The sequence below is a fragment of the Piliocolobus tephrosceles genome, unplaced genomic scaffold, assembly GCF_002776525.5.
Source record: "Piliocolobus tephrosceles isolate RC106 unplaced genomic scaffold, ASM277652v3 unscaffolded_27385, whole genome shotgun sequence".
NCBI lineage: Eukaryota > Metazoa > Chordata > Mammalia > Primates > Cercopithecidae > Piliocolobus > Piliocolobus tephrosceles.
In genome coordinates, this window is record NW_022310293.1 from 1 (window position 1) to 11,168 (window position 11,168).

At 48.3% G+C, this 11,168-nt stretch overlaps 1 protein-coding gene across 2 annotated transcripts; it reads left to right on the forward strand.

The window, feature by feature from the left end:
• The first annotated feature begins 738 nt into the window (after positions 1 to 738).
• On the forward strand, positions 739 to 9,464 carry LOC111534108 (presequence protease, mitochondrial-like). 2 transcript variants are annotated; one of them, XR_004228740.1, is made up of 3 exons: positions 739 to 846; positions 3,414 to 3,516; positions 6,420 to 6,526. XR_004228740.1 is itself a non-coding variant. In XM_031935064.1 (3 exons), exons 1-3 carry the CDS (start codon positions 791 to 793, stop codon positions 7,396 to 7,398), a joined length of 405 nt encoding a protein of 134 aa, XP_031790924.1. In that variant the 5' UTR covers positions 739 to 790; the 3' UTR covers positions 7,399 to 9,464. The 2 variants fall into 2 exon arrangements, 1 of the variants encoding a protein (XP_031790924.1); XM_031935064.1 differs by lacking the exon at positions 6,420 to 6,526 and adding an exon at positions 7,153 to 9,464.
• Positions 9,465 to 11,168: the final 1,704 nt, after the last annotated feature.

Here is an 11,168-nt window from a genome sequence, read left to right on the forward strand (position 1 = left end):
AGCCACATGACCAAGGCCAGAGAGGATTACCAAGGTACACCTGGCCCAGCTTCCGGCAGCCCCCGACAAGGCCACTACCCTCACTCGAATAGCCTGGTCCATCACCAAGCCCCACCCTCTTTTGCCAGCCCCGCTCCCACAAGGCCCCGCCTCTCGCATGCAAGTCCCGCCCCCAAGGCTCAGCTTGCCTGCAGCCCCGCCCCACTGGCTCCACCCCATCCCCTGCAAGCCCCATCCCCAAGGCCCAGCTCACCTGCATCCCCGCCTACTAGGCTACACTCCTCACCTGCAAAGAGCCACCCCTCACTAAGCTCCTCCCATCACTTGCACAGCCCCGCGCAACATAGCACGCCCTTCCAGGAGCCTCTCTTTTCACCTGCGCAGCCCCGCCCTTCACCAGGCCCCACCCATCTGCATAGACACGCCTCTCGCCACGCCCCACTTCTCCCCTGCCCACTTCCCCCTCCTATCAACTGTCCACATCCTGCTGCTGGCCGCACCCCGCCCCTTTCGGCAAGCCGGCCGCGCCCCTTTTACCCTTGAGTAGGCTTCTCACCTTGCCCGCCTCCTTCGGCATGTCGGCCCCACCCCTCCCGCCCATCTCCCTCTGCACAGCCCTCCCGCCCGTCCCAGAGCAGTGGAGGCCCGCCCTTTTCATCTACAGCCTATCGCAGAGGACGTTGCCATTCGCACTGACCAATAGGAGTGGTGGCCGTCACGGCAAGCCCCGCCCCGCGCCCTAAGTCGGGTTAAGTGGGGTCCCTCGCCAGCCCCGCGCTGATCATACCCCATGTGGCACTGTGGTGCGCAGCGGGGTCTATGTGCGCTGAGGCTGCTGAGTGGCGGGTGAGACGCTGCGGTCGGCGGCTAGAAGTGCTCGGCGTGCTGGCTCACGGCAGAGGAAGGTCCAGGGCGGGCCGGAGACGTAGGGGTCCACGTCCCCGCGCCCAGGCCTGGCAGCTCCCCGCACTGTGGGCGTCCCGCACCCCGAGCCCCTGCCAGGGCCTTCCTTGGGCTACCGCATCCGAGGCTCTGAGGCCGGAGGACCCCGGAGCTCCTGCGCCTCCCGGCGCTGGGGGCCGGGCCTGGCCGTGGCGCTCCAGGCAGGGCCCTCCATTGGCGTGGGCTTTAATGGGGGTAGTAAATGGGGCCGGCAGTTGTGGTTCTTGCTGATGGCTTTGCTCCTAGTTCATTGTTGTTGGAGGCGGAGTCCTTAAGAGACCCGAGGCGCCCACAGCCCGCTCTTAAAGTCGGGCTGTGTTCAGAGAACTGAAGCCTCCTGGAATTTAACTGTTTTGGTTTTTTAATGACTCAATTTATGGGGAAAAAAAAGACGAAGCGGTTTAGTGTTCATGGTAATCCACGAGCCCTTATTTAATGTAACAGTTCAGCGCTGCCGGCCTAGGCCGGGGGAGACACGGGGCGTCCCTGGTGTGAGTTTGGCAGCAGGTTACTGGAAAGTTCCGGGGAGACCCTGGCCTTACCGCTCAGGGGTTTCCTATCATGTCCTTGCTGATAAGTAACTTCTTAAAATGCTTCTCTGTCCCATAATTCTGAAATTTGCTAAATCAGTAAGCAAATGTTGACTATAGCATATCTTCATAATGTTGACAGTGACTGAATAGGTGTTTTTTCCCCTGTATATATCTTTAAAATATTTCGGTGGGATATATTAATGTAGAAAAGCCCGTAAGACATATAGTACAATTTGAGAGAATAATAGTTTTTTTTTTTTTGTTTTTTAAGAGACGGGATCTTGCTCTGTTGCCCAGGCTGGTTTTGAACTCCTGGGCTCAAGTGATCCCCCTCCTCAGCCTCTCACACTGCTGGGCTTACAGGTGTAAGTCATCTCATCCAGGTGAGAATAATTAGAAAATAAGTAGGTTGGGCGCGGTGGCTCACACCGGTAACTGCAGCATGTTGAGAGGCCAAGGCGGGCGGACCACTTGAGGTCAGCAGTTTAAGACCAGCCTGGCCAACATGGTGAAACCCGGTCCCTACTAAAAATACAAAAATTAGCTGGGCGTGGTGGTGAGCACTTGTCGTCCCAGCCACTCAGGAGGCTGAGGCAGGAGAATTGCTTGAACCCAGGAGGTGGAGGTTGCAGCGAGCCAAGATTGCACCACTGCAGTCTAGCCTGGGCAACAGAGCGAGACTCTTGTCTCCTCCAAAAAAAAAAAAAAAAAAAGTGTCCCCATGACCAAGCTGAAGATTTCCCCTAACTGCTCATAACCCTCTCTCTCCCTCTTAGATTATCACTGTCATGACATAGAGAAATGTCCTTGCTTTTTAAAAATATTTTACCATCTCTGTGCATTCTGACAGTATCTTGTTACCTGTTTAAATCATACCTGTTTAGGATAATACTGTATCATGTGTATCTTTTGTTTAACATTATGTGACCCGCATCTTTGTTACATGCATCTTTGTTACAGTTGTAGGCCCTTTTATTGGTAAGTTTTTTTTTTTTTAATTGAATGATTAGTCTGCAGTTTATCCAGTCGCTGTTACACCTCCAGGTGAGTTGAGTTTGGGACTGTCAGAGTTCGTGCTGACAATCTTGTCCGTGAGTGCTGGGGCAGCAGTGTAAGGTGTGGAAGATATAGACCAAGAGGTGAATGGATTTCCACTATTCAGATTTTTTTTTTTTTTTTTTTTGACGCCCAGGCTGGAGTGTAGTGGCGTGATCTCGGCCCACTGCAACCTCCGCTTCCCAGGTTCAACGATTCTCCTGCCTCAGCCTCCCAAGTATCTGGGACTATAGGCACCCACCACCACGCTTGGCTAATTTTTGTATTTTTAGTAGATACTGGGTTTCACCATATTGGCCAGGCTGGTCTGGAACTCTTGACCTCAGGTGATCCACCCACCTCGGCTTCCCAAACTGCTGGCATTACAGGTGTGAGCCACCACGCCCTGCCTCTCAGCTTTCTAAAGAATGCCAAGTATTTTCCAAAGTTGTTCCACTTTGTACTCCCTGTAGCAGTGTATGAGAGCTCCTGGTAATATTAGGCTTTTTAAGTTTTCACCAATTCGGTAGGCATGTAATGGGATTTAACTATAGTGTGAATTTCTTCCAATATTTTGAAGGCTTGTGAGGAAAAGAAGCCCTTTTGTTTGAGAGTTTCTTAAGGGGAATTTAAACCATAATTGTATTATAGTTATTTTTGAACATGTATAAAGAAAAGGTTTCCAACACTGAAGCTTTAGTTAAGATAAAAGGTCATTAAAATGGGAAGGACCTTACCAGAAATTAGTTTTCTGGAATGTGCAAGATTTTGGAAGATGCAGTATTTAATTTTTTTTCTAATTAATCATCTTTATCACATGAGAGTATTTTCACTATGTGGCTGAATAATGTTAACCAGATAATTTTCCTACAGCTCATCTAACTTAGATGACTTTTAATCTAGACATGCACACCACAGAGCGTGGCGATGGAACAGTAACCGGGCTTGTGAGAGGGATCTACAGTATCAACTAGGAGACAAGATCCACGGATTCACTGTAAACCAGGTATGGGTCCTTCTCGGCACCTCCTTATAAATCCACATACATTGCAGGTGTGGCTTCTGGCATATGTACGGGCCCTTCAGGGTGGAGACTAGCCTTGTCCTCATGTCCCAATGCCCTGGCCCAGCTCCTGTTGCATGATGGCTACTCAGCTGAACAGAGCTTGTGAGAGAGATGACCCCCGGTCCCTTCCTGGAATGTCGCGAAGCCTGATTCTTGTCAGATTTGAGAGAGTAACACTTCCAGCTGGGTCTCTGTCATCAGACATGCTAGGGTTTCCGCAGCCAAACCTGATGATTCACTGAGTGTGAGCACGAAGACTCAGTGCCCTGATCTATTCAGTCAGGTTTTGCCATCAAATAGTTTGCTCTAAACTTCTGCAGAATCTTTCAATTTTCTGAGCCTTTTGGGTTTCAAAATTATAAAGAAGAAATTGTGGACTTAGTTGGGTTTCTATTAAAATGGATTCATTTTTTTGTTTTGTTATTTGCTTAAACCTTTTCCTTTTTTTTTTAGCATAGTAACTAAAAATGACAACACTTCACATATTTGGCCAGCTGTTAGCTCTGTGCTATGCTTGATGTTATAGCAAATTTAAAAGACACAACTTAAGTCTAGAAAGACTGATGTGGTTGTGACTGGAGGCACATGGTGGACGCCATGCGGAGGGCCAAGGACAAGGGCAGGAGCTGCTGCTGCTGCTGGGGGGAGAGGGAAGAGCTCCTGGAGAGGGTGGTGTGAGAAAGCAGCTGCCTCTGGGCAGGGCTCCAGCAAGGGAGCCAGGGCAGTGACTAGGGGGTCCCAGGCAAGGTCCAGGCATGGGAGTCCTGACAACAGACTCAGAGCATTTGTGAAATCCTGCAAAGGCCAGGCAAAGACACCTGGGTTTATAGTACTGGTTACTATTACTAAAGGCCTCACCCAGAGTGGTAGATTCTTCTCCTTTATTTTTCAAATTTTATAGAAATGTACTTATTTTTGAGACTGGGACTCACCCTGTCACCCAGGCTGGAGTGCAGTGGCATGATCTTGGCTCACTGCAGCCTCAAACTCCTGGGCTCAAGCGATCCTGTCACCTCAGTCCTCCAAATAACTGGGACAAGGTGCCCCCACGCCTGGCTCATTGTGTGTGTGTGTGTGTGTGTGTAGGTGGAAACTTGCTTTGTTGTCTAGGCTGGTCCCAAACTCCTGGGTTCAAACAATCCTCTTGTCTTGTGTATTAGTCTAATCTCACACTGCTGTGAAGAAATACTCAAGACTGTGTAATTTATAAAGAATGAGCTAAAAAGTAAAGAGGTTTCATTGACTCACAGTTCTGCATGGCTTGGGAGGCCTCAGGAAACTTACAATCGTGGTGGAAGGCACCTCTTCACAGGGTGGCAGGGAAGAGAATGACAAGTGAAGGGGGCAGCCCCTTATAAAACCGTCAGATCTCATGAGAACGTATTCACTGTCACGAGAATAACAAGGGGGAGCCCCCCCTCATGATCAATTACCTCCTATCAGGTCCCTCCCACAACGTGTGGGGATTATGGGAACTACAATTCAAGATGAGATTTGGGTGGGGACGCAGCCAAACCATATCACCTTGGCCTTCCAAAGTGCTGGGATTAAAGGTGTGAGCCACTGTATCCAGCCATAGAAACTTACGATGTCATGTTTCTGGTTTGAGAAATAGCTACCATGAACGCTATTATTATTAAAGCTATGTATTATTAGAAAGCAGACATCTCACTGTATCTGCTGATTTTAAATGCATTGATCATCTGTTACAAAGCACGGTAAGCTTGGAAACAAGTAATTTAACAGCGGTAGATGATGCAGGTCGTAGTGGGCCGCTTATGCATGACTGTTGGATGGCAGGCTCCCTAGATTGGGCTGAGGAGACCTGAGGTCTCACCTCTGCCAGCGACTTGCTGTGTGCACTTGGTCAGGTGACTCATGGCACCTGGACGGAGGGGGTGGCAAGCGGTGTGGTGATCACAGGGACATGGTATGTGATTGAGGGAGAGGGCCGGCTGGCATGACAGGAAGACAAGACAGTTTCTTTCATACCAAGAAGTATGGACACTTACCAGGAGGCTTACCTAAAGTAGGAGAAGACCTTCCACCCTGCTCAGGAGTGGGGAGTCTTTCATCTTTTTGGGGGGCATTTCTATCCTCCCAGCCCCTCCAGCTGTTCTGGAAGCCCCAGCTTTGTGCTTCCAGCTACCATCAAGAATCCATCCCACACTAGGAGAAGCAAAGACTGATCCTGGAGCCTCTCCCCGCTGTCGCCAGCTAGCCCACTCCAGCATTTCCCCTCCCTGCAGGCCCGTTCTGCGTACAACAGGAGATTATATGCACAGAAACAGGAGACACACGGCCCATGTTGGAAGGGGTGCTGTGTTACTGAGGTGCAGTACACAAAAGCAGGAGGCACTCAGCAGACGTTGGAAAGGGTGCCGTGTTACTTAGGTGCAGCACAGTACCATGGGAAGGGCAGACACCAGGGTGAATCCTGGCTCTGTGATTTGGGCAGCTTATGTCATCACCCTGAGCCTCAGGTTTTTCATCTGTAAATGAGGATGAGAATACCTCCCTCACAGAGTATATGTGACATGATTAGAAAATGCCTAGCCAAAAAATAATAAAAAATTAAAAAGAAAATACCTAGCCAGTAATAAGCACTCAAAAAATATATATATACACACATTCTCATCTGCCTTTTTTAAGTTTACTTTCCTTGTTTGTAGGATAAGGGACTTGGACAGGATGGTTCTGTTCTCTCCAGCTCTGAAATACTGGCTTCCCGGCATCATCTGATTTCAGGCAGAAAAGCCAGTTTTCTCAGTGTGTGGAAGATCACCATTTCAAAGGCCATTTTGTCTAAGTTTTACTGGTTGTGTTTTTCTGGTTAACTCAAGTGACATCTGTTCCCGAGCTGTTCCTGACGGCAGTGAAGCTCAGCCACAATGACACAGGAGCCAGGTATTTACACCTGGCCAGAGAAGACATGAATAATCTGTTCAGGTACATGGTGCATTGTAAGAACATGGTCTTGAATGTTTTATTTAAACCAGGGATGTCCAATCTTTTGGCTTCCCTGTGCCACAGTGGAAGAGCAACTGTCTTAGGCCACACATAAAATACACCAACACTAAGGACAGTTGATGAGTTAAAATTATAAATAAAGGACCTCAATGTTTTAAGAAAGTGTAGGGATTGCATTGGGCTGCATTCCAGGTCGTCCTGAGCATGCGGACTGCAGGCTGTGGGTTAGACAAGCTTGATGTAAAGCACTGACTGTACATTACGTGGTTTAAAATACCATCTCACTAGTATTTTTATTGACAGAGCATCTTGAAAAATAAGGAAAAGCTTACACGGACTTACAATCTCATCAAAATACAATTTTATAGTCTGAATCAATGATTTACATTAGAGTTGGGAAACCCTGTGTCAGAGGATTGTGGTGTCAGAATGATGATTTCTAGTAGCCTGAGGTGATGATGCATCTGGGGACTGTGTCCACAGCACTAAGATGAACGTTTTGCATTCTAGTCATTCTCCTTCCCCAGCGTTCCGTTCCATTCCCCTTCCCTGGCCTTCCGTTCCTTGTTCCTCCCCTTCCCTAGCGTGCCGTTCCTTCTTCCCTAGTGTGCAGTTCCCGTGCAGTTCCGCACCACTCCCATGGACAGTACCGGTGTTCCTCACATTCTTCAGCATACCATCCTTTGTGGTTCTCAGAAATATCCGTGCAGAGACCCTTTCTTCAAAATGTTGAACCGGTCCCTCTCCATGTTCATGAACGCCTTCACAGGTAGGACCAGCATCCTGAACGAACACCGCGTTTGGGTTTGCCAGGCACCCACTGGAATTCAGTTAGTTTCTGAGAAGGGATGAGAGGAGTGGGCAATTAATGTTCTAGGATAATTTTTACCCCTCTCTAGTTAAAGGACGTTAGAAATTTCATCCTTTAGGAAAGCCGCATGGTAGCGAGATTATAAAAACTAGTGTTTTAATAAAAGGCAAGTGAACTTTTCCCAGAAAGGTTGAAAACAATTTTCTCTTGGGGATATCGCTACAATGCCAGGCCTCCAGAGTTACCACTAACTTTAATGTTTGACTTTTAGTAAGGCTGACGCTAGTGGAGAGGGTGACAATGAACAGTGCACTCTGTGAAGGAGTTTCATCGAAGAGCAGGTTAAATCCACGCTCTTACAGAATGAGGTTGTCTTTATAGACGTGTGAAGGTCTCTGGAGACACTTGAGAGAGTTCAGATGTTCACTGAAGAAAGCCCTGGTGCCTGTCGAGTGCAGATCCTGAGACGGGATGGGAAAGCCGGCACTTGGGGTGATGAGTTGGGACAGCTGCTGCGGTCGGGGGCCAGAGCATGGAGCCACTGCCCCATCTCAAGAATAACTGCAACTTACTGTCCTAGGACAAAGGGGAAATGAGGCTTGAGATTCAATAATTTTAGTAGAAATCTGTTAAATTTTACAATTTCACTTTTCATTTGTACCCAGCTAGTGATTATACTCTGTATCCATTTTCCACACAAAATCCCAAGGACTTTCAGAATCTCCTCTCGGTGTATTTGGACACCACCTTTTCCCCATGTTTACATGAGCTGGATTTCTGGTATGTCATGAGTGATTAACTAGTTGATGCAGACTTTAGCATTTGAGTCACTGTCAGCTTATAATTATTTGTCCTCAGGCAGGAAGGATGGCGGCTGGAACACGAGAATCCTAGCGACCCCCAGATGCCCTTGGTCTTTAAAGGAGTCGTCTTTAATGAGATGAAGGGAGGGGTTGTAAGTTTTCTTCCTTTTTTATGTTGTGTTCAGCTTACCTTACCCATGTACAGTACCATGATATAGACACATCTGGAAGATGGTTGATTTTTATTTAACATTCTCATTATAGGTGACATGTCCTTGGATTAGCTGGGGTCAGTGCTGTGAGCAGAAGCCAGGGGGCAGCGGGGCCAGGCTGCTGTCTCAGACCGTGTCTCAGACCATGTCTGACGACCCCCGTGTATGATCTGCAGCAGGAGAAACGCTATTTTCATACCACTATCAACACATTGTCTTTTTCACTCATTCTTGCCCAAGTCCATGGTGTACTTTCTAGAGGCTGCGTGGCGAGGTGTGTGACACGCAGCAAGCTGGATACAGAGCAGATGGGGGAGTCCAGCTTCACCTCTGAGCCAGACACTACAGAGGTTTGCAAAAAAGGCAACACAGCATCACTCTAACTAGTCAGTTTTTCACTTTGTTATGAGAGCCATTTGGGACAAAGGACAGTTTCAGTGTCTTTCACTCCACGCCCAAACTACAGATTGTCCTTATAGCTCAGGTATCCTGGGGATACCTGACGGGAATGGCCATTGCTGTTGCTTTCGACAACTCATTCAGGGGTTTGAGGAACTAGCTTTTCTGAAGCTCAGTGAAAAAACACTGAGGTATCCTGGGGATAAATCCATCTCGTTTTCTTTTGGTTTTGGGAGCCCAACCCAAGAATCAAATAACTTTCCTAAGGATTTCCAGGAGAAAACATCTTCCTACCAAAGAAGAACCTTACCATTGGAAAAACACCTCCTCGTAATTTGCAAAAACCCCAGTTTTCTGGGAAGTGATAATCTTGTCATGAGAACCAAAGATAAAGTTGGAGATAATGAGGGAGTGGTTACATAGGAAATATGTGGTCATTACTCTGACCAATTATTAAATCACTTTCTTCATATGACATAATTTTTAACAGCTTCTTAACTAAACCACAGTGCAGGTAAGAGAGTTACAAGATGGCTTCTTCCTTGAGTCACAGTCATCCCCCGCCCACACCAGGGCCTAGCAAGAATGACTTAGGTCACCCTTATTTCCTGGCTACTTGGAGGAGCTGGATTTCCCAGTTTACAAATCTCAGCTTCCTGGGATTCTGCTCTGATAAAATCTAAATTGTATTTTTTTTAAAAAAAAAAAAGTAAGGAATAGGCTGCCTGCGATGGCTCATGCCTGTAATCCCAGCGCTTTAGGAGGCCAAGGAAGGCAGATCATGAGGTCAGGAGATTGAGACCATCCTGGCTAACAGGGTGAAACTCGTCTCTGCTGAAAATACAAAGAAAATTGAGCCAGCCGGGGTGGCATGCGCCTGTAGTCCTAGCTACTTGGGAGGCAAGAGAATTGCTTGAACCCGGGAGTCGGAGGTTGCAGTGAGCTGAGATTGCGGCACTGCACCCCAGCCTGGGTAACAGAGCGAGATTCCGTCTCAAAAAAAAGAATAGATGAACTCTAATGAAATAATCTAGGTCTATCCTTTTACCTCCTCCGTTGTCTGGAGTAATAAAGCTCCCTGCCTCGCCCTCTCTCACAGCACTGAACTGCTTTTCCTGAATTTTCCCACTGATCACTCACTTGTTAATTTTGATGCATACATTGTTTTTGAGAAATAAAGTCAGTTTGCCGACTCCTCCCACTGGTTTGTCAGAAAATGAGCTTACACTGCGCTGATCTTACTCCTGCTGCCAAACCTCCTTCTAGGAGTCTCTCCTTTGATAATGTAGGGATTATGTAGGCATGGGGAGGTGGGATACCAAGGGGGGATTCTGTCAACGGTGCTTTTCCCCCCTCCCCACCCCTGCCAGTTCAAAGTCATCAAGCCGGGGGGTCTCTCTATCTGGACTGTGCAGACCACTGTGTCTTCCGGTAGGGTCAGGGGAGGGCTTGAGATAAATCTGTAGGGCTCAACCACTGGCCCACTGTCCACCTCAGGTGCCCCAAGCGCCATCTCTACTGGACGCTATGTGGATGCATCGGTGACAAAATGGAAAGCCTCTGGTCCTGGCGGAGCTTGTTCCGATCAGGAGAGACCCGAAAGCAAGAAACACAGTGAACAAATGCATGATGCCCAGGGGTGGATGGCCGTAAGCACTGAGGAGAAAAATAACAAGTGGGGTGGGGGGTGTTAAGAGGGTGGAGGATGGAGATGGGCTGCCATTGACAATCGGAGAGCCTGCAGACCTGCCTGAGAGATGTTTCCGAAGGAAAGGGAAGAAGGTGAGGGAGGTTAGCTAAGTGGACATCTGGGAAAGAGCTCAGGCAGCAGAGGGGCGGGGGTGGGGGTGCGCTGGCAGCGTGCTGCATTCCAGGGTCCTCTGCGTGGCTGGGACGGTGTCGGCCCTCCCCTGCACATCCCTCAGGGCCTTCGCAGAAACACCCACACGGGGACCTTCTACATACAGGCAGGACACGCCACCCGTTGCCGTGACCACACTGTCCCTCAGAGGAGCCGCTGGCCATGTGTGTCCCGTCCACATGGAGATGTACTTGAAGATTCTTTACACACTGGGTTTCAAAGACTTAGTATGGAAAACAGTGTAAAATATTAATAACACAATAACTGTTATCAAAATGATGGGCTGAATAGAAAATATAGTTTTTTTAAAATTTTTTTGTTTTTTTTTAGGTAGGGCCTCACTCTGTTGCCCAGCCTGGAGTGAACCGGTGCAGTCACAGCTCACTGCAGCCTCCAACTCCTGGGCTCAGGCAATCCTCCCACCTTAATGTCCCACGGGACTGGGACTGTAGGTGTGCACTGCCACATCCAACTAATTGTTTTGTATTCTTTGTAGAGACTGGGTCTCGCCATGTTGCCCAGGCTGGCCTCAAACT

What these genes read in the sequence shown, in the direction of transcription:
- LOC111534108 (XM_031935064.1), top strand. Translation starts at nt 791, where the DNA reads ATGTGGCACTGTGGTGCGCAGCGGGGTCTATGTGCGCTGAGGCTGCTG. An exon ending in CTGAGGCTGCTGAGTGGCGG is followed by an intron (nt 847 to 3,413) that starts GTGAGACGCTGC and finishes CTTTTAATCTAG; the next exon opens with ACATGCACACCACAGAGCGT. An exon ending in ACGGATTCACTGTAAACCAG is followed by an intron (nt 3,517 to 7,152) that starts GTATGGGTCCTT and finishes CTTCTTCCCTAG; the next exon opens with TGTGCAGTTCCCGTGCAGTT.